This window comes from Delphinapterus leucas, chromosome 19, assembly GCF_059928025.1.
Source record: "Delphinapterus leucas isolate spDelLeu-1000000601 "Yukka" chromosome 19, BTC_Dleu_Yukka2, whole genome shotgun sequence".
Classification (NCBI taxonomy): domain Eukaryota; kingdom Metazoa; phylum Chordata; class Mammalia; order Artiodactyla; family Monodontidae; genus Delphinapterus; species Delphinapterus leucas.
The window spans coordinates 51,744,701-51,767,093 of record NC_143147.1 but is presented as its reverse complement, the minus strand read 5'-3'; the positions used below and the strand labels follow the sequence as shown (position 1 = coordinate 51,767,093).

The 22,393-nt window shown below is 41.1% G+C and overlaps 1 protein-coding gene and 1 pseudogene across 7 annotated transcripts in view; one reads left to right on the top strand and one right to left on the bottom strand.

The window, feature by feature from the left end:
* Nucleotides 1–22,393, bottom strand: part of NBR1 (NBR1 autophagy cargo receptor) — a 28,198-nt gene that overhangs the window by 4,728 nt on the left and 1,077 nt on the right. For 4 of the 7 annotated variants that reach the window (XM_089899991.1, XM_089899995.1, XM_089899990.1 and 1 more), the window contains exons 2-20: nucleotides 20,321–20,431; nucleotides 17,658–17,720; nucleotides 16,923–16,941; nucleotides 16,113–16,135; nucleotides 10,322–10,516; nucleotides 9,916–9,993; nucleotides 9,212–9,426; nucleotides 8,362–8,529; nucleotides 7,514–7,723; nucleotides 6,709–6,868; nucleotides 6,324–6,614; nucleotides 5,514–5,663; nucleotides 4,945–5,020; nucleotides 4,307–4,417; nucleotides 3,885–4,049; nucleotides 3,566–3,643; nucleotides 2,207–2,627; nucleotides 1,345–1,439; nucleotides 600–657 (exon numbers count right to left, since the gene is read on the bottom strand). In XM_089899991.1, coding sequence (XP_089756117.1) covers nucleotides 600–657; nucleotides 1,345–1,439; nucleotides 2,207–2,627; nucleotides 3,566–3,643; nucleotides 3,885–4,049; nucleotides 4,307–4,417; nucleotides 4,945–5,020; nucleotides 5,514–5,663; nucleotides 6,324–6,614; nucleotides 6,709–6,868; nucleotides 7,514–7,723; nucleotides 8,362–8,529; nucleotides 9,212–9,426; nucleotides 9,916–9,993; nucleotides 10,322–10,516; nucleotides 16,113–16,135; nucleotides 16,923–16,941; nucleotides 17,658–17,720; nucleotides 20,321–20,422 — 2,678 coding nt within the window. In that variant the 5' untranslated portion in view covers nucleotides 20,423–20,431. The remainder of the gene's footprint in view (nucleotides 1–599; nucleotides 658–1,344; nucleotides 1,440–2,206; nucleotides 2,628–3,565; nucleotides 3,644–3,884; nucleotides 4,050–4,306; nucleotides 4,418–4,944; nucleotides 5,021–5,513; nucleotides 5,664–6,323; nucleotides 6,615–6,708; nucleotides 6,869–7,513; nucleotides 7,724–8,361; nucleotides 8,530–9,211; nucleotides 9,427–9,915; nucleotides 9,994–10,321; nucleotides 10,517–16,112; nucleotides 16,136–16,922; nucleotides 16,942–17,657; nucleotides 17,721–20,320; nucleotides 20,432–22,393) is intronic. The other 3 variants (XM_089899996.1, XM_089899992.1, XM_089899993.1) reach the window with 3 other exon arrangements.
* LOC115803048 (thyroid transcription factor 1-associated protein 26 pseudogene) lies at nucleotides 12,046–13,601 on the top strand (annotated as a pseudogene).

Here is a 22,393-nt window from a genome sequence, read left to right as displayed (position 1 = left end):
ATAGCTACCGATCTGGGCTTGATGTAGGGCCCAGCTCTTACCGCTTGCTGCAAGACATGGGCAGGGCACTGCAGAAAGCACCTCACTCTGGGTAGCGTGCCAGCGTTCAGCCCCGACTGGAAACTAACGTGCTCAGCAGCGCACTGAGGAACTGGCAGTCTGCACGCTCAGTGATCACCCCAGAGGAAACACCTCCCAAAGGAAATGTGATTTTCTGGACGCTCTACGTAGGGAGGAGCCCACCGTGACACTGCTCTGAGACGACTGGGAGCAGAGAGGCAGGTGCGCCTACGAAAAAGTTACAAGGAGGCACCGCGGGCTGGGCCTTCCTGCCTTCTTCTCTGGTACTAAGCAGGAGGTGAATCTGAGGGAACTTCCTCCCGGTCTGGAATGTGAACACGCTTATTAAACATCAACATGAGCCCTCTGCTCAGTGCTGCTCGCACAAGCTTTAGGAGGAAATAAGAACAGGAAGGAATGATGGCTCTCCTCCGCTCTCGGCAGGTGGCACATGCTCTGAGAGGCTTGTTTCAGCGGAGGCACTACTAGCATATCCCTCTGCTTCTGAAGGAGGGGCTGCACAAGGAAGCCCCCGTTACCTTGAGTGGTCAGAGCTCTTCTGTCTGCTGTTTACAAGTCCTGATGAGCCTCTGAGCTCTAAAAGCAAAAGAGCTGTTGGTTAGATGCAGCGTCCGTAAACCCCTGGTGTTTCCTAATCACAGCAAGGCTATTTTCGAGGCAGGTGGCAATCTGATTGCAACGATTAAAGTCTCTTTTTCTTTCTTTTTAAATATCTGAGAAATTTTGCAGGTGGTTTAAGTAAATGTTAAAGAAAACTGTCCAGAATGCAACGCAAGGTGACTGTTTAGTGAATCAGAAAAATTAATTCTATAATCCTATCACAATAGTTTATTAGTTCGGAAGTACTTTCAGGTTTTGTTTCTTGAGGACGAGAGGAAAGCGACTTTGAGGGTCTACTCACAACTCCAAAGCGCTAGTCTCTTTATTTTGTAGATAAGGAAACAGACCTTCAGGTCTTAGAACCCTGCTGAACCATTGCAAGGTCACACGGTGAAGAAAGGTGGAGCTGAGGCTGGAGCCTAGACTAGTCTGGCCCCAAAGCCTGTGTTCTTTCCACTACAGCACAATGCCAACCTCTACGGGATCTCGTTTAATAAATATTAAGCTAGAAGATAGAACAAAAGAGTATGAGGCAGGAGCACAGAAAAAGTCAAAGGGCAAGTTTCTAAAAACTGCCAAGAATCACAAAGATAGAGTGCCTATTTATACCTGGTTCCATTAGAAAGGAGCACAGAAAAAGAGAAAGCTCAGGCTGGTCATTACCTCCTCTGCTCTGATCAGGGACTGAAAAAACTTCTGGTACGGTAACTGGTAAATCCACTCCTGGGGAACCATGATGCTGTGCATACGGAGGACTCCTTTCAGAAAGACACAATATTGAAAGTAAGTTGAAAAGGCGCCTACGGTAACGGTGGAGAAACAGTAAACAGAGCACAGCAGTGCCAAATTCTCTACAGAGGCTTCACATTTCTGATCCAGATCACATGTCTGAATTTAGGGATCAGGTGAGAAGGGCTCATTCTTCTTCTGGTTTTCCTCTTCAGCCACAGTCAAGCTAGAAAGACTGGCTTCAGTCTGGTCACTTCCCCCTGTATCAAGTGGTGCTGATAAAAGAAAATATCTAGCTCCCTGGGAGAATGCTTTAAATTATAGTCAAGGCTCCACCATTTTCCGTACTGTGAGAGAGCAGTGATACAGACAGAACCAGCAGAGAAAAACAGTAACTTCTATCTGGGTTTTGTAGTATGTTTGTTTCCATAACAGATTAAACTTCTTATTCTACTTTGCTTGGATTAGTATGAGAAAGAGTTTTTGCTGCCTTTGCCCACGAGTCAACGGAACAGGGAGGAAGGTCCAGGGATGTTTGTGTTTAAAAACTGGCTCTCAATGATCAAAACGTAAGTAGAGAGATTATACTCAGATAATTAAGGTTAACTGAAACAAGTATTTCTTTAAATCCAGAATACACAAATACTGGGAAGTACAACTTTTATTCATCAGACTTTACTATGGGAAATAGACTCTTCCCTTGCTGACAAAGAGACAGGTTTTGAGATCAGGCTGAGTCCTCTCTCTTTATTCCACCTCTGGAGAACAGCCCAGCAGAGCGGGGTGTGGATGGTACCTGGGCAGCCGTGGCGAAGGCCCTACCACCTCTGGGGTCAGGGGCACTGTGTCCAGAGTCTGTGAGGTCATAAGGATATCATTGATGCTGTGCCCCTGTGGCTGGTTCTCCCCTCCAGGGGGTCTCTCCCCAGCCTCGACAGGTTCCTGCCCAGCCTCAACCCCAGGCTCGCCTTCAGCCCCTCGCTCCAGGCCTGGCTGTGAGAGGGCAGAGCTGTACATGGAGTCCCCCAGGGGGCGGCTGGTGTCAAAGCACTCAGGCAGGATGATGATGTAATCCTCCGAAGAAGCAGAGGACTGACTCTGAACTTCATCTCTGAGCTCCTCCTCCTCCTCCTCCATGACAGCTTCTTCTTCAACAATACGGACAATCTCTTCCCTCTCGTCTCCAAGTGGTCCCTCTTCGGGTGGGGCAAATTTCACTAAAGGATGAAAGTAACCAAGTTTAAGGTATAAGCTAAAAGCAGCCCCTGTGCTACCCTTACCCCACCAAGCCTTGTAGGTCATGAGCTATAATTATGAAACCCAGAGGACAGGGACAAACCAGAGGGAAGGGCTGCTGAAGCCATAGTCATGGCCATATTCTAAGCCTACGCAAAGCCACATAGAACCAAAGTTCACAAAAACAACATTGGCAGAAACATCGAGGCTTCTGAGAACACTATGAATCTTAAAACAAGGAGGCCTCATCCCTTTTCCTCTTCACGTGATGGTTAACATACTGAGACGGGTTCAAATCAAAACTGACATACTAGCTAACAGTGCTATAAGAAGAGAAAATGTTTGGTGGTAAATACTTCAGGACTGTATGACTACTTTCCTTCTCTTCTTTGCGAAGTAATGAGTAGTCATGATAGAAAACTGGCAAACATGGATGACAAAAAAAAAAGGAAGTAAAAAAGTACCTATAACCTTAACAGAGATAACTACTGTGAACGTTTTGGCGTAAGTCCTTCCAGACTTTTTTGTTATGCATTTGTACACAAGTATGTGTGAGGAAATACATATATTTTAAAATATATACAGTTTAAATATAGATACATAAATGAAAAAGTGAGATAAATCATGCTTAAAGGTATAGGTCAAATTTCACTATAATAAACACAAGACATTTTTTCACATTATTTTGATGGAGTAGAATTTGAGTTTTTGGATAGTACTTGAAATACATGACAGTGGTTCTACCTCTCTGACATCTAAAAATTTCTGCCACAAAGAAATTTATTACAGCAGAATTTAACCTTGAGAAACTTAGTCTGGTGCTCCTGTTTCTGCCCACTATTCCTGACTGCTGCGCTTGGAGAAAGGAGACAACTCAGCTGCCAGTGGGGGTCTCTGCTGAGGGGCTCTGTCAACTTACAAGAAGACTCCTTGCTGCAGAATCCAGGCAGCACAACCAGCTGCTGCTCCTCTGTGGTGTGCAACTGAAATTCTGCCCCTGAAGAAGTACAGAAATGAGTTATGGTAGCTGCTTTGCTCCTGATGCTATAAATAAAATGGTCAGGTAGCATATGTAGAGCCCAAAGAAACCACCATGATCCGAATTCTAACAAAGATCCCGCTATCTCCACTACTGTCAGTAAAGAAGAGCACTTCTATCTGCTCAGGTCTGGCAATCACAAGCCAGGCGCCACATCAATTTTGGGGGGTGGGTGGGTGGGGAATTCAGGGACACTCACTGTGCGTGGACTTCTGTCTGCAAGGTGGTTTGTGATCCGGGGCAGCATCCAAGGTAAGGGATCGGATTACAGTCTCACACACAAACTGGGTCCCACTCAGGTCATCTTCTGCTTCCTCCACTGAAGAAATGTTCTCAGCCCTCTTCTTTACTGACACTGTGGAATCTGAAAAAGACATGAACTTTGTCTGCAATTAGTGTTTAAAGTGTTGAAGATCTTTCTCTAGTCATGTACCCATGCTGATGCGATGCCACGGAATAGCTGCTATTGGTGCCATGTGAAGGTGAGGAGACTTCAAAAAATGAGATCCTACAGAAAACCCACTCACACAGCAAGGTGAGATTAGTAGGGGGTATGTGTAACAACAGGGTGTGGTATGGAAGGGGAGGATGCAAATACTTTACAAATATTTAACCCCTTACCAGGAAGTTCTTTAAATCCCGCCCCTTCACTCTCTTCCTGTATCTGCCCCAAGCCTGGCTTCTCTATTAAAGGACTGTCATGTGGCAGAGGAGACATGCAGGGAGTCATATCTGGAGAATGAAGACAGGAGAACCATCAGCCACGAAAAAGCTTCACATCATCAACAGTCAGTGTCCAGAAGCAGCAGCTCATAGGCTTCTTGCCTCCTGCATGGCTAAAATAAACCCAGGTACACTTCAAGGTGTTCTAAAGAATTTCTCCAGACCATTAGGCACACAAGTATCTCAGACAGATCCATCAATGCAGGAAGGATCATAAACGGTTGTTTGGCTTTGGGAGACCATGGCCAAGACACAGAGCCACGAATGCAAAAGAACAAAGGGACACAAATATCCAGAGAAAAATGGAGAAGAGGGTCCCTTTATGGTGGGGAAGCTTCGCACAAACTGGTATTGTTGCCTCTGACAACAGGGAGAGGAAGGAAAATGAACCAATGGGTGCAGTTTTAATATCACATTGTGGGAGAAATCCTTGCCAACTATTTCCTCAGAATAAAATACTAACTACCAGAGTCAGGGCTGCAGTATTTTGGGGCCTGTTAATAAAATAAGCAAGGTGGACCGAGTGACATTCTTACCCACAGGGGTGTTGTGGGGCACTCTCTCCAACTCTTGGACAATATTTATATCCAACAGCTCAAAGGACAGCAGGTCCTGAAAAAAAAAGGCACAAGGTTAGACTACTCGCAGCACATGCTAGAGCCATGTTTTGTCTTGATGGGTCCTGCAGGCCATTGAGTTCTGTATCATCCCAGATTCAACTCTGTTCAAATTCATGCCTCACATCAGTCAAGTGAAAACAAGAAGAGTTAAATGGGAAGTAGGCATTCAAATAACCAAATGGCAGGAAAGAGAGCAAATGCAGTGGGGGTGAAGGCGAACCAGTTAGGCAGAAAAGAAGAGGCAACTAGAGGGAAGTTGTGGGAAGCACAAGATAAGTTCCCAATTCAAAGACGAAACATTTAGTTTAGAAGCCTGCTCCCACTGGTGATGATTTTGCCATTCAGTGCATCTGACTAGATCAGAGTGGGCATATCTCTAACTTCCTGAGCACCACCTATGGCTCTACCGCCTTTTCTTCAACAAGTTCAGAAGTCTTTCCCCAGGGCTTTCTGTCTCTCGCCCCTCAAAGGGCTCAGTCTTCCACCTGGGCAGTCAGAAGGTCCACAGATGGGATGTAGAGCTCCCTCTCGCTGGCAGCATTTTTGGCCTTCTGTGGGATGCAGGTTCCTGTCCCTTCTGCCTGCTCAGTTGTTTCACCAGGTGGAATTTCTTCTTTAGCCGGAAGAAGAGCTTCCTATGGAGATAAACCATAGGGACACATTTTAGGCCCTCAACAGAACTCAAAAGGCAAGCTGACGGCTGCCTCCCTAAAAACAAAAGCACTGCATGTATTAAAACTTTGTTTCGTTATAATTTTAGACTTATAGAAAAGTTACAAGAACAGTATAGAGAGTTTACTAATTACCCCCTTCACCTAGCTTCCCCTAATGACAATAGCTTAGATTAACCATAAAAACAACAGTCAAAACCAGGACATTAACACTGGGTAACTAAATTTAAGTAGTAAACAGGGAAGCTGCCTGAAAAAACTGTGCACCAAGTAACAACCAGGGTAAGACTTCATTAGTATTTAGGAAACATACACAAGGGATATACAGGAGAGATGACTGTTAAGTAGCAAAGGCATCAGCTCAGCAGGCCCACAGGCCAGGCAGCTCTGCTTTCCCTCGTGCAGCACAGAGGCTGGCCACACATCACTACAGAGAGATACGAAAGCACTGAGGGACGCCTGCACCAAGATGCGAAGGACATGCAAACAGAGCCCCTGAGGACTAGGCCCAATATAAGCACACGATGTGTTCTAAGGAGGGGAGAAGCTGGCTTCTCCAGACTTCTGAAGAACCACCAGCTGTGAGTGGGCTCTTTTGGTGTTAGTCACCCTTCCAATGCTCACCTCTTGCTGGCAGGTGAGATCATCACCTTTGCTTGAGCTGATCATGCTCTTTTCAATGTTATCAGAGCTCTCTGTGTAGGGGAAAGGATCCACTATGATACTGCACCAGACCCGAGGCCCAAACTGCTGGCCTTTGTGAGAAAGACGCCAGTGGGAAGTGTATGTTCCCTCCAGGGTTGGGGCAATGAACTCCACAGACACAACTCCCACATGGCCGGCCTTTAGGCAGGGAACCAAAACATCCTTCTTTTCTGTAGAAGCCAAAGTCAGATTTCCCCACATGAACTTGAGCTGAAAAGAATAGTGACAAGAGAAAGAAAGCCTGTCAGTTAAACACACTGCCACCTCAAATCACTTCATCTTCACGTTTTGTAGGGAAAAATACCTTTGTGTCTGTACTCCACTTTACATTTCCTGTATTTTTCATCCTCCAGTGTTTGATAAACTTGGTTCCTGGCTGGAGGTGAGTCCCATCAGGCAAATTCTCATCCACAAATGCTGCACTGAGGGTTGGCATAACTGAGGCACAGGGCTGCAAAGGGAGCCTGAACAGAAATTCAAATATTTAGTCACTTGCTGCTGGGTGTGATGTCTTCTGAATACCCAATACTGTGGTTTGAGACACAGACAGTGACCCTGGAGGATGCACCAATGCATTTGCCTTAAAAATAATACTAACAATGGGAATCCCCTGGCAGTCCAGTGGTTAGGACTCCATGCTTGCACTGCAGGGGGCGCGGGTTCAATCCCTGGTTGGGGAACTAAGATCCCGCATGCCAAAAACAACCCCAAAAAACAACCTCAAAAAACAAAAAGAAACCCAAGGGGACCTGACTCCTAAGCTAAAAAACTATGGTGAGGATAACTAAAAGGGTCCATAAATTAACTAAAGAGTTGGGCTCTTAAAATATTTGCTTCTTTTGCTTCAAATCCAGACTGCCTCCAGTGAAGAGAGGTCACACCGGCCAGTTTCTGAACCTTACTGGTTTCTGTTTTTCTGAAGAAGGCAACAAAGCAAGTGTCAAAGATAACTACCAAACCATCCTTTAAGAACACTAGGATCGGAAAATGGGAAGTTTTAAGGGTTTGGGTGTTATGGGTTACCAATAAATAAGACAGAAGTTGGCTTAAGGTCCAGTTTTAGAGGGCTGGACCTAAAGTCCTGGCTCCTGCCCTGGCCCTGGGCTTACATTGGGGTGTTAGACTGCAGCAGGCTCTCGGGTCGGCCCAAAGGAGACTTGGGGCTCTGGAGCCCATGGATCGAATTCCACAGATGAATCTTCCTGTGGAGTTTAAGCTGCTTTTTAAGTTCCTTGACCTCTGCTTTACGCTGTTTCTTCTCAGCTCGCAACCTTTGCTTTTCTGCTTTAAGAAAGTTCTTGTCAACCTGTTTCTGGAGCCTGTGAGATAAAAAACACAGTCTTAAAAAACAAATCTCACAAACAAATCTTGAAGCTATTCAGGAACTTCCCTGGTGGTCCAGTGGGTAAGACTCTGCACTCCCTATGCAGGAGCTCGGGTTCAATCCCTCGTTGTGCATGCATGCTGCAAAAAAAAAAAAAAAAAAAAATCCCCCATGCCACAATGAAGATCCTGAGTGCCACAACCAAGACCCGGTACAGCCTAAATAAATAAATGAATATTTAAAAAATCCTGAAGCTATTTTGAGCCACTTGTGGTCTCCATCAGCATCAGCTTCTAGGTTAGCTTCTTAATTTCTTTCTGTAGCTCTCATTTCCATCTCATTAGCTTTGGAGGATAATTATCCCCGTCACTGCACATCAACTGGAAAGGAGTGGGAACTAAGGAGACTATTTGCTTTTATTGTTTTGTTTTTGGCTGCGCCATGCGGCATGTGGGGCCTTAGTTGCTCGACCAGGGATCGAACCCGTGCCCCTTGCTGTGGAAGCGTGGAGTTCTAACCACTGGACTGCCAAGGAATTCCCAGGAGACTATTTGTAGTTTTGTGACTCACACCCTGTCACCAAAACCAAGAAACCAAACAGAGAACAAGCATCCCATGCACATATGGTTTTACCTGGCCTGTTCCAGAGCAGCAGGAAGACGAGGAGTAGAGAACCTCGAGTGAGAGAAGGGTTCAGAGGAACCCACAACAGGTCTCCGCAACTTCAGCAGGACATGGTTGGAGTCATGGGCATATGGCCCCGATTCACAATCTTCACAGATATTGTAGGATGGGCAGAGGCTATGAGGAAAAGAAAGGAACAGTGGGAAGTACCTGAGGTTGGGCGATAGGGACCCAGACTTCCTTATTTGCTCTATGACCAGCTAGGTGGGAACCTGAGCACATCACCCATCCATGCCATGTCTCAATCCTCATGAATAAAATGAGGATAGTAACACTTCACCTGTATCTATTTCAAAGGACAATCTATGGGAGAAAACAAGATATGAAAGCATTTGGAATACGGAGATAATCCTTGGGGATCCAATTTTGTTTTGGGGAACCTAATTTTGGCTCTTTTAATTCAAAAGTATATATGGGGCTTCCCTGGTGGCGCAGTGGTTGGGAGTCCGCCTGCCGATGCAGGGGACACGTGTTCGTGCCCCGGTCCGGCGCGGAGCGGCTGGGCCCGTGAGCCACGGCCGCTGAGCCTGCGCGTCTGGAGCCTGTGCTCCGCAACGGGAGAGGCCACAGCAGTGAGAGGCCCGCGTACAGCAAAAAAAAAAAGTATATATGAACACCACAATCTGAATACCCTTCAAATAGTTATTTTCTCTTGTGGCTGAAGAGTAGCTTGTTTCCAGTCCAGAGCTGCTATGGATGATGCTCAGAGGTGAGCACACCCTGTACCTCCCAGAATGCTAGAAGGCCCGCCTGCTCTAAGTTCTACTAAGAGCTATTCATTGCCAAGTTACTGCTTTACCTGCACTGGTAGCGCACACCAAAGATACTCCTTTGGCAGCTGCTGCAAGCAATATGCCAGTTGAACTGGTTTTCTGGCAAAAACAGTGTTTCCTCTGAAATAGGCATTGAGACTTCTGAAGGACAGGAACCCAAGGATGGATTCTGGAGGATAAGCTTCTCACGTAATTTCTGTTCAAGCTTCTCAACCGTTTCTTTAACCACTTGCTCTCTGAACTAGAATACAGAGAAGACGGGGGAAAAAACCCCTCAGTTCCAAGACTGGAAAAAGGCATGAAAATATCAAACAGACCTGAAACCTCACCACCTCTGGTATAACGTAAGAGCATAATAAACAGATAATAGCTACTAAATGAAGGGACAGAAACAAAGCAAAAAAGGTCTATTCCTTCCATAGCTAAACTGGTTCAAATAAAATATCAAAAAATCCATTGATGAGTAAATTTCTAACTCTTCCTTCTCAAGCATAGAAATTTGTCCCTTTCCCTTACATCCTTAGAATTAAATTCCCCCCTTTTTCTAGTACATTATTGCAAAAGCTAGGAACTTTCTTGACTGGAACTACTCTAGTTTGGATATTATTAGCTACTACTCTTCATTCACCTGTACCAGAGGCAGCAGCCATCTGGATTTAGCTTTCTGTTTCTTCCACATTCCACCTGTTCCAACACTGCCACTAAAACCCAAGCCAGAAAGAACACTCACTGTCTCTAGGTAGCTTGTGAACCAGTCTGGGGGCTTGTCTTGAGGCTGGTCTGCGTCACGTGGAGCAGGTGGAAACTGCTGCAAGTAAACACAATCGGAGATAGTTTTTTTCTTTTTCTGTTTAAAGTAAATCTCCTGAAATGTATTACTTTGAGGTTTCCATTGCCAAATAATATAAATACATGGTCCAAAAAAATGAGCATGAAAGAGTATAGGAAAAACCGAAGTCTTTATGTCAAACTGCTCATGCTCCTCTCCAGAAGTAACCACTGTTACTAGTTTCAAAAAGTCAGACGGAGACAGTCACAACAACTCCCAAATCTTTGATGAACAGCTCAAATCTTAGACTAGAGACAATGAAACATAGGTTAGAAAAATCATAGAGACAGGTCCATTCCCTTTGTACCTGTGCTGCAGGCTCCTCCGGGGTCTTCATGTCTGATCCCAAGACTCTCACCAGTGAAGAATAATGTGCAAGCGGCTTCTTCCCTGTCCTTGCAACTGGTCGTTTTTCTGCTCCAACTGGGGGTGGGGCTTCGTAGACAACACGATAGCCTTCATGGACCTGCATCTGCAGTTGGTTTCCCTGCTTAACTGCCATCTGAGAGCATACGTTATGAAATTAAAAACAATATTGTGTGATTCTCCTTTCCTAAATAAAATTTCAAAGACACCTAAACAGAAGAGGTGTGGTAAAATATGCTGGAAAATATCAGATTCATGCTTCTTTTATTAAATCAAATAACAAATATGTTAACAGTCTGCTGTTTCTTGGCCAAGAATGTTAACTAGGAATGGTTTTGTTAAAAACAAAAGGGTTTTAGTGTAGCTCTTCATTAGGTGAGATGTTTTAATTAATTGGGTTACTACTTTTCTGTTTAACTTTTTAAATTTAAGTGTAATTGACATATATTAGTTTCAGGTTACAACATAATGATTTGACATTTGAAAATGTCAAATATACATTGTGAAATAATCACCACAGTTTGTCTAGTTACCATCTATTAACTGGTTTTTACGTAGGACTCCACTTACAGATTCTAATTTCAACTTTTCAAAAGTCAATTCTAGACCCAGGAAACTTAAAGCTATGTCCAAAGTTAAGCGTCTACCTTCCCACTAAGAATAGTATTTTGGAAAGCATGCTTAAGTGGTCACCTCTTTTTGAAGAGCATCTTCTTAAATATCCTATTTTGAAAACTCTACTTCAAGGAGCATTTGAGATTCCATGAAGGTACTCCAGCGTCCAAGAAGAGATTAGGGGGTCAAGTCCGTGGGGTTCTAGCTCCTCCCACTTGTTACCCAGTGACAAGATTTGTTCTTCCTTTATCTATTTTCACACATTAGACTTCTTAAGATTCCACTTAAAAACAGCATTCCACGTCCAAAAAGTCTGAAAGCTATTATCTTAGGTCAGGGTTCAGCAAACTTTCTTTTTTCTTTTTTTAATTGAAGTATAGTTGATTTACAATGATTCAGGTACACAGCAAAGTGATTCAGTTATTTATATATATACATATATATATTATTTTCCAGATTCTTGTCCATTATAGGTTATTACAAGACACTGAATATAGTTCCCTGTGCTATACAGTACATCCTTGTTGTTCAGCAAACTTTTAGTTTTTTTTTTTTAAAGTCTTTATTGAATTTGTTACAATATTGCTTCTATTTTTTTAATGTTTTGGTGTTTTGGCTGTGAGGCATGTGGGATCTTAGCTCCCTGACCAGGGATCAAACCCACACCCACTGCATTGGAAGGTGAAGTCTTAACCACCAGACCACCAAGAAAGTACCCAGGAAACTTTCTTAAAGGGCCACATAATAAATATTTTAGGCTTGCAGGCCATTCAGTTTCTGTCACAACTACTCAACTCTGCCATTGTGGCACAAAAGTAGCCACAGACAATACATGATGAATGGGCATGACTGTGTTCTAATAAAACTTTATTTATAAAAATGTGGCCAGGGTGGGGCTTCCCTGGTGGCGCAGTGGACGCGGGTTCGTGCCCTGGTCCGGGAGGATCCCACATGCCACGGAGCGGCTGGGACCGTGAGCCATGGCCGCTGAGCCTGCGCGTCCAGAGCCTGTGCTCTGCAACGGGAGAGGCCACAACAGTGAGAGGCCCGCGTACCGCAAAAAAAAAAAAAAAAAAAAAATGTGGCCACGGTGATGCTGGCAGCAAGGTGGCAGACAGGGATTTTTGGGACACGTAACAAAGGAGCTATTGGCAGGATTCATAAATAAGAATGTGAAACAGAGCACATGGCAACCTAACCATCAACCATCTGTAGGCCTTTGTGGGGAAAGTTCGTGAGGGAAGGCTTCACATTTTGAAGAAAACTAAAAAGTCAGAAAAATTATAAGAAATTGCTACGACAGGAAATGAAGGCTCAAACCTCACAGGAATCACAATTCACAGACTTATATCCTGATCATCTGAAGCACCTCTACTTAGATGTAGAGGAAAGACTCAGGAAGCCACCTAGAAAAGCTGACCAGTCCTTATCAGAAGAACAAGTTGACCAGCCTTTGTAAGAAGAATACGTAGATCAACCTTTGCCAGAAGAGCAATATAGTATTGACCAGACTTTGTCTGAAGAACACAGTAGCTTTGAGCAGCCTCGGCCAGAAGAACAATGTAGCATAAGAGTAAATTCTATTGCTACTCCAAAGAAAAAGAAAAAGAAAACATCAAATCAAACAGCACAGGAAGAATGTGAACAGGTACAAGCTAAGCATGCTGTTAAAGAACAAGAATTAGGAGGAAAAAAGAGAGAGAAGCAGCTCAAAGCCTCTACTAAAAAAGGCCAGTATTATCTCCTTTTTGTTTTTTGGCCACACCACGTGACTTGCGAGATCTTAGTTCCCCAACCAGATATAGAACCCATGACCTCAGCAGTGAAAGCTCGGAGTCCTAACCACTAGACCACCAGGGAATTCCCACCAGTATCTTCTTTAAAAACAAAAACAAAATTAAATCAGACATGTCATCCTTAAGGGTTAAAATATCTGCGGGCTATTAAGTTCTCTTGAATATGTACTATACCTCCTAACAGTTAACTAAATTTGTCAACAGAAACTGGATTGCTAAGCTATACTGAATAGAAAATGTCCAAATATTTTGTTTTTGTAAAAGCAAATTATCTATATATACTCTACATAATGTGATTTCTCTTCCTTTCTTAATTATAAAATATTGGCTAAATTCCCCATGCTGTAAAATATATCCCTATAGCTTATTTATTTTATATATAATAGTTTGCACCTCTAAATCCCCTACCCTTCTTGTCCCTCCCCACTGGTAACCACTAGTTTCTTTTCTGTATCTATGAGTCTGTTTCTTTTTGTTATATTCACTAGTTTATTTTATTTATTAAAAATATTTGTTTATTCATTTGGCTGAGCCAGGTCTTAGTTGCACCGTGTGGGATCTGTTCCCTAACCAGGGATCGAACCTGGGCCCCCTGCATTGGGAGTGCAGTCTTAGCCACTGGACCACCAGGGATGTCCCTGTTTTACTTTTTAGATTCCACATATAAGTGATAACATACAATACTTGTCTCTCTCTCCCTGACCTATTTCTCTAAGTTACATCCATGTTGTTGCAAATGGAAAAAGTTCATTCTTTTTTATGGCTGAGTAGTATTCCAGTGTGTGTGTGTGTGTGTGTGTGTGTGCGCGCGCGTACACACACACATCTTCTTTACCCATTCATCTGTTGATGGACACTTAGGTTGCTTCCATATCTTGGTTATTGTAAATAATGCTGCTATGAACACTGCGGTACAAATATCTTCTCAAATTAATGTTTTTGTTTTCTTTGGATATACTCTGGAGTGGAGTTGCTGGGTCGTATGGTAGCTCTATATTTTAGTTTCTTGAGGAACCTCCATACTGTTTTCCACAGTGGCCACCCCGATTTACATTCCCACCAACAGTGTAAAAGTGTTCCTTTTTCTCCACACCCTCGCCAACATTTGTTATTTGTGGTCTTTCTGATGATAGCCATTCTGACAGGTGTGAGGTGATTTGTTTCTTATTTGCCTCTAAAGGAAGGTTGGCCTGGAGAACTGAAAGAACCTTCTATTTGAGTGACAGGTTCAAGCACATAATACTTTTGTATCATATTAAATTCAGATGAAATACAATGTTTACAAAAAAATTTAAATATATATATATATATACACACATACATATATGGCCAGCTTCCCAGCTATAGTTTGCCAACTCCTATTCTAGACCACAAACCAAGAAGCTTTTTCTAAAATATTTGGTAGAGTCTGTGGAAAAAATTGCTCAAGAAACAACTACAACGAACTGTGTCAAAATATAAACATGGAATTTTAAGTATTATATGTTACTACAGAAAAAAATGTATGTAGAAAAAGTCTTGCTTCCTAGGGCAAGACAGGCTTATATAAACTCTAGACTGCTGAGCTCCAAGATTTCTGACAGAATAGGTAAACTAGTAGTGGCTGTGAGAAAGGTAGAAGAATTCTGAAGTTTTTAAATGGCTTTTTTTAATGAAACTACTATAGCTTCTGAATATGGAAAAAGAAAAGCCAGAAGATTGGAGAAGAGTAAAGGGGTGTTGGGAGACATCATGTTAGAACAGCTTAAAAGCAAAGAGGAAGGGCTTCCCTGGTGGCACGTGGTTAAGAATCCGCCTGCCAATGCAGGGAACATGGGTTCGAGCCCTGATCCAGGAAGATCCCACATGCTGAGGAGCAACTAAGCCCGTGCGCCACAACTACTGAGCCTGTGCTCTAGAGCCCGTGAGTCACAACTACAGAAGCCCGAGCGCCTAGAGCCCGTGCTCCGCAACACGGCTAATGGAATTCAGAATTCAGAAGCCACTGCAATGAGAAGCCCATGCACCACAACGAACAGTAGCCCCCGCTCATAGCAATTGGAGAAACACCATGTGCAGCAACGAAGACCCAACGCAGCCAAAAATAAGTAAATAAAATAGATAAATTAAAAAAAAAAAAAAAGCAAAGAGGAACTAGGAAGATCACGTGAAAACTGGGGCAGAGGGAAATTTCTTTTTGTTGTTGTTCTATATTTTTTAATAAAGTTTGTAATCCAATGGACATGCAAAACAAAACTGTGCTGAGAAAAAGTTTCATAAATTAATAAGTGTTAGGAAGTTGTGCGAGAGGTCAAGGTCACAGGAAGAAGGGAAGCCAGTCTTGTACAGGCTTTTTGTGTGTGTGTGTGACACTTCCAAATGGTGCGGGCAGGGCCCGTGCTGTAATGAAGCACACTTATACAAATGAGTGACAATACAAAGTCTGAGTATGAAAATAAGATTTTCTCTGAAAACACATTTTTGGCACAGATTAAAAAAAATGTACTTTGCAGAATCTGATTTTTAAGTCAGTATTATATATATTTATATATATTATATATTTATATACACACACACATCCCAAGTCCTGCAGAGGGAAATTACGAAGCATGAAAAATTACTAACAGAGACAGGTATTTCAACTAAGAGAAACCAGGAAAGGGCCTGAATGCCTAAAACCAAGAGACTGGCTGGTAAATGAGGATTTCTGCGTAAAAACCAAGAAGACATTGGCTAAACTTTTGAAACAAGTGGCACTCAGAATAGCAATTCTGATCAAAAACCAGAAGGGTAAATCCAGCTCCTGATTTAAAACAAAATCTTGCCTTTCCCTCCCTAGACAAAAAGTGATTATGGAAAATGGCTCAGCCTGGATTAGAAGTTCAAAAAGGATAGTCAGTGAAAGGTCAGCTTAGCACACCTTAAATAAGTGACCTTGAGGAATACTCTAATTCATCACTGACATACAAGAGATTGTAAATGCATGGTTTATACCTTAAATTCTTCCACATTATAGTGTAACATTTGACAGGGAACAAGGTGAAGGAAGGAGATAAAAAATGTGAACCAGAAAGCATCATTTCAGAGAGTTCTTTCAATTTTGAAATGCCAGTACAGTGGCATCAAGACCAGCACTGAGATGCAATGATACTGGAAAGAATCTTTATATTAGGAGGTACCTTTTGCTGCATGGTATGCTGAACTCATCATAGTCTCCCTAAAAATGGGTTTTGCTGTGTTTATAGTCATTAGTTTCTCCACATGGCTAATGGAATTCAGGCTCAAGTTTTAGTCCATAAACATTTAAAAAATTATTTGAAAATAAGATGAAATGATCATTACCTTAAGTGCTTCTTCATATTCTCCTAGAAGGACAAAAATATACATACTGTGATTTTTTTACCAGCCCAAAAGATTCTATTAAGCACGGACAATTCTTACTTTTAAGAATTCTTAGCTTACAGTCCTTATATATGAACAACTACTACCTTTTTGCTGACAAATTCCCTTCTTATCCCATCATAAATAGAAGCTACCTGCAAATTAGTTCTCCCCCTTAAATCCCTCTCTCTGCTACTAGAGTCTTCCAGTAACAAAAACTCAATCCAGCTCCCTCACTCTAGGCTTAGTGAAGCTCAGGACTCAAGGAAGTTAAAGGATGGTGTTAATACTATCATTTCAGCTGGTTAAAATAAGCTTCTGGGGGCTAGCCTGGGAACCTAATCTTCAAATATAACATTGCTCCTGTGGGAAAATGCACCCCATGCTCTCAAAAACCAACCATCTTATTTATAACTTGACTTTAATATATATACCAAGTCAAGGACAAAAGCAATACCAGGAAAACAAGTTAAATATGTTGAACTGGGAAACATGTTTTTCAAAACATTAGCATCTTAAATATAAGAGAGCCTCTCATTAAAGCTGTCCTTTGGGTCCGATCAAGGCACCAACCTATACACAAAAAACTGTTATAAAATAAAGATCTCCTATGTAACTAATGCCTATGGGTAAGTGAGTGCATTTACTGCATACCAAATTCTACTCTAAAATAAATACTGCAACAAGATTTGAATGGAAATGGAAATGCCAATGCCTATGATCAGATTAAGGCTTTTAAATAAAGCTGAATAGGTTCTCTTAGGGACTCACCTTGACTGTTGATGGATACCTGTAAAAGGAAAAAAAGCAACAGTGAATTATAAACCTCTCATCAACTGAGCAATTCAGCATATCCAGCCTCACAGGATAGATACAAAACCTCAGGTCAGGCGTTCAGCTTTTCCAGTATCTGAACTAAATGTGAATAATTAAGTAATTTTACTGCTTAACTATGATATCCTCCTTTGTTTCAGGTAGTTAAGAAGCAGCATAATATAGTGGCTAGGAGCCTGGGCTCTGGAGCCAGAGAGTATAAAGTATGTATATCAGAGGGTATGAGTAGTACCCTACTCTGCTATTTCCAAGCTTTTGTGCCTTTGTGCAAGTTACTTAAACTCTCTGTGCCTCAGTTTTCTCATGCGTAAAACAGAGATAATGACAATAGTACTGTTGTTAGTCTGACACATTGTAACCACTCAATAAGGGTTTGTCATTATTATTTTTATTACTAGAAACTAAATAGCAGCTTGCGATATAGTTGAACATAAGATCACTATATAGTTTTAAAAGTTATCTCTCAGATTTTCTTCTTCAATGTCGCTTCCCTATTTCTCAACTCCATCTCAGATGGCACAAATCAGCTTAGAACATGCAATTATCAAATATGTTTAAACTCCTACACAAATGAGATAAACACTATTCTGAACTTTTTGAGCTCCACATCCCTCTTGAGAAATAAGATCCCTATTCTGGATACCTGGTCATGGGTACCATAATATACTTTACCTCTTCATTTTCCTCATCCAGGTATTTTATTTGAATAGTGTTCAAATCAAATGAAACTTTTACCTGCAAATAAAATGTACACACTATATGATCAAGTTATCAAAAAGGCAGGTTGTAATAGAACCCTAGAAGTCATAAAATAAAGGACTGACATATTTCACTACATAAAAATTAAACATTTTACATGGTTAAAAAAAAACAAAGTCAAAAGACAAGCAATAGACTGGGAAAAATATTTGCAAATCACGAGAGACAAAGGGTTAATATCTGCAACACACAAAAAGCAACTGCTAATCATAAGATCTTAACTGGTAAAAGTGGGCCAAAATCTACAGAAATTTCACAGAAGAAATCAGATATGCCTAACAAATACATGAAAAGATGTTTAACCTTAATGGTAGTCAGAACAACCTAAATTAAAGCAATGAGATGTCATCTCAACAGAATGGCAACACAATTTTTAAAGCTGTAACATGCAATGTTGAGGAATTCCCTGGCAGTCCAGGGGTTAGGACTCTGGGCTTTCACTGCCGAGGGCCCAGGTTCAATCCCTGGTTGGGGAACTAAGATCCCGCAAGCCACGCATTGCGTCCAAAAACAAAAACAAAGACATCCAATGCGGATAAAGATCCAGGGCACTGTCATGTGCTTCTGTGGGGTCCTACCACTGTTCTGCAAAGCATGCAGTAGTATCTATGAAAATTTAAAGTCACATGCTTGGTGACCCATTAATTTCACTTTGGGAAACTTTATCCTATAGAACAGTGTATACGTTATATATACAAAGAGGGATCGCCTGTAGTTTATTTTGTAGTGGTAAAAGGAAAAAAAAAACCCCAACCTTTTGGAAATTGAGGCATTATGCTAACTGAAATAAATCAGACAGAAAACTACCATATAATCTCACTTATATGTGGAATATTAAATACAAATAAACAACTCATCAACTCATAGATACAGAGAACACATTGGTGGTTGCCAGAGGCAGGGAATGGGAGGTGGATAAAATGGGTAAAGGTGGTCAAAGGTACACACTTCCAGTTATAAAATAAAGTCCTGGGGATGTAATGTACAGCACAGACTACAGTTAATAATATGTACTATATTGTATATTTGAAAGTTCCTAAGAGAATAGATCTTAAAAGATGTCATCCCAAGGAAAAAAAAAATGTAACTGTGTGTGGTAATGAATATTAACTAGACTTACTGTGGTGATCATTTTGCAATACACACAAACATAGAATCATTACATTGTATACCTGAAACTAATATAATGTTATATGTCAACTATATCTCAATTGAAAAAAACCCACAAAAAACCCTAGAAACAATCTTTCAATAAGGGATGGTTAAATTGTTGTATACCACCACCAGCAGCTTGGATCCTTGTCTATTCATTGAGAACTGTGTCTATAATACAGGCTGGGTTAAAAAAAGCAAGCTGTGGAGTTACTCAGTTTTCCTGGGTATTACTCATGTATACAGGAGGTATGCATGTTAGTAAACCACTATTTGTTTTTCTCCTGTTTTTTTTTTTGTTTGTTTGTTTTGTTTTTAAAAAGCAAGTTGTAGAATAATGTTCATAGTATGGTATGATAACTGTATGAACATGGAAAATGTGGGAAGTACACACAGGGCTGTTAACACTGGTTACCCCCAAAGAGGCTAGAATAGCGGGTGGAGGGTATGGGGAGTAGAGGGATATTAACATTTTCTTTATATATGTTTGGATTGTTTCACTTCTTATAATGGGCATGTATTACACTTTTATAATTTAAAATTTACAATAAAGAAAAAAGGCAAGCTGTCAGTTCATTTAACTACTAGGAAAAAAAAGATAGCTGTGTTTGATTTTCAGATCATTTGACAAACAAGATCGAACTTTCTGGATAACCATCTGTCCAGGGTAGTATAAAGGAAATATTTTTCCTGGAAGACAGAGGATGAGATCAGATCATCTTTTGAGGTCTCTCCACCATTTCTTTTCCTTTTTGGTTACCATAACACATAACCAGAGAAAAGTAGGTTTTTACCAACCAGGTAAAACTAGGTTTTTACCAAAGAGTTTCAATAGACAAACACAGTTACACAGGAAGTAAAACATTCACTACTGCAAATCAAACAAAAACAGAAGAGTACAAAGGGCAAACCAAGAAGAGGAAAAGCACTAACAACAACGAAAGTGATTGATGAGCTGCTATCTGAACACCCGTGCGAGTTTTTCCTGCTCAACTTTGAGATATTCATCCTCTGACCTAGCAATAAAAGCAATCGATCAGTTCTTGCAAAACACAAATTATATCCTTGGTGGTTCAAAAACCACAGTAACCTGTTCTCTCTCTCAAGCAAGAGAACATTCACCTCAGGCCTCGTTAGGGTGGAGTCCACACCAATTCATTCCTCAGGCTGTTTCTAAAATAAACAGGATTTCTAAGTCCTATCTCACTTAAAAAAATAAATTTACCTTTCCTTTCTAAACACCTCAGAAAGAATTTGTTTGTTTCCTCTACCAGGGCACATCTCCTATATGAATCCCAAGCCCCTGTCAAAAATAATTTTCCAAAAGGCCCAGAAATGGTAAATATGATACAGCTAAAAACAGCTACCTCTGGAAAAAATATTTATGCTTAAAGGATGGAGAAACAAAACAAAATAACACTCACCATAGCTTCCACATCAGCCCAAGTTGTATTTTCTGGATCAGAAACTAGAAAGCTTTGAGTTTCATTTTTAAAAGTCACATTTAGAGTAACCTGTGGTTCCATGCTGTGGGGCTAGAGAAGAGAGGATGGGTGAGAGAGAGAAAACACATTAGAAAGAGTTCTATAAACTGCATAAACATTCATTCAACAAATACTTGTGAGGACCTAATACAGGCTAGGCTAGGAGGACACAGCAGTGGGTGTGAAGATAATGTCCCTGCTCTTCTGCTATTTACAGTCTAGTGATTGGCTTAAAACAAATCTCACTGCCATGTTTGCAGAGAGAATGTAAATTTTGGCCACATTCACAGAAATCATCTAACATTTGTAAAATCCTTTAGGATTTTATGAACTTTATAATGATTGCTTAATTAAACAGATACCTACTGTTACATATTTACTAGTAGGTTACCAAGATGAGTAAGCGTAGGTCTCTACTCTTGGGGAATTTATATTCCTAAAGCCTGAAAGTGATGGTCTATATTTTTCTTGGAAAAGCAGCCCTTTCCTAAATTGAGCAACCAAAGTTCTCTATTAGATCCATTTAACAAGTTAGAGGCTGAACCACTCGCCAAGAACCTATACAGGGGTAGCATCCAACAACCTTCATCGAAGTTCATGTGTTTTGTTTTTTTTGTAGGCTACTTTTTTTCTTTTATGGAGAATTTCAAACATACATAAAAGTGGAGAGTAGTGAACATCTAACTACAATGATCAACTCAAAGCTACCCTCATTTCATCTATACCCTTCCATCCCCCCAATATGGATTGACTGTAGTCAACTGTTTTAACCAAACTCATTTCATCCATAAAATAATTGAATATTTACCTCTAAAAGGTAAGAATTTTAAGGATTGATTACTTTTGAGTTGTTAGATTGGTTTTTTTTGACTTTATGAAAAAATAGTTTGTTTAAATCTAAACATAAATTGTAATGAAAAAGGCCAGCTTTTTTATATGTTTATATGTTTTCTAAACAACATATTCATCAATAAAACTTGACTAAGCATCTACAAAGAGCCAGGTTCTGCTCCAGGCACAGGACATTGGAGAGGAACAAGATTAAGTCTCAGGAGTTTACAGTGTAATGAGAGGAGGGATCACAGGGGTTTAGAAGAGCTGGGTTCCAGACACAGCTCTGGCACATTACTAGCCATATAAGTGTGAGCAAGTCTTTTAACCTCTGAGCTTCAGTTCCTTAATCTGTAAAATAGGTCTAAGACCTCTGCTTTGCTAACCTCACAATGTTATCACAAGGATCAAGTAAAAATGTGTATGCTATTTCTTTGAAAACGGTACTCAAACATAAAAGTTATTATCATAATAAATCAGGGCCTGAAATAGTCCTGTTTTCCACAGTGTAAGGAACTGCCCTGTGAAACAATACAACTGTCATTAAAAAACGATCTTGAACTCTCTGAGGATCAGGGATTTTTTTTTTTAATCCAAAGACAATCATCCTCCAACATTTTCCATTCTTTTTCTCTACCTAGAGCCAAGTTCACCACCAAAATAGTTTCTAGCACCAATCCTGCTGACATCTAGTATTTCATTCATATGGAATGCAATTCTTGGGGTCCTTAAAATTTGGACAGAACTCCTGGCAACTCCCCAGAATCTTGGGCAAAAAATCAGGGAGATTAGGTGACTGATTCACTCAGCCGAAAGTGGATATTCTAAAACACATTCTCACTTTTCAACTTCTGAGAAACACACTTCCACACTTTTTAAAGTCCAAAAAGAAACTAATCTTCTTTGCCTTTTCTCAAATTACACAGTTGGAAATTAGTTTAGACACTTTGGAGTTCATCCAACTGGTTGGCTGGCAAGGAGAAAACAGGAAGTGGGAGATTCTAGTTTAGCTGGACCATATCCAGGTCTTCATAAAGAGCTGCCTATTTCTGTTTGCCTTATATGTGAAAATTCTTTTAGCAAGAGCATTAGTCTTGAACTTGTGGAAATACCAAAGCTATCGTTAGTACCCTCTGTCCCTGTAGTTAGTAAAGTCAGGGAGCTGGGGCCTTGGCCTTCAGC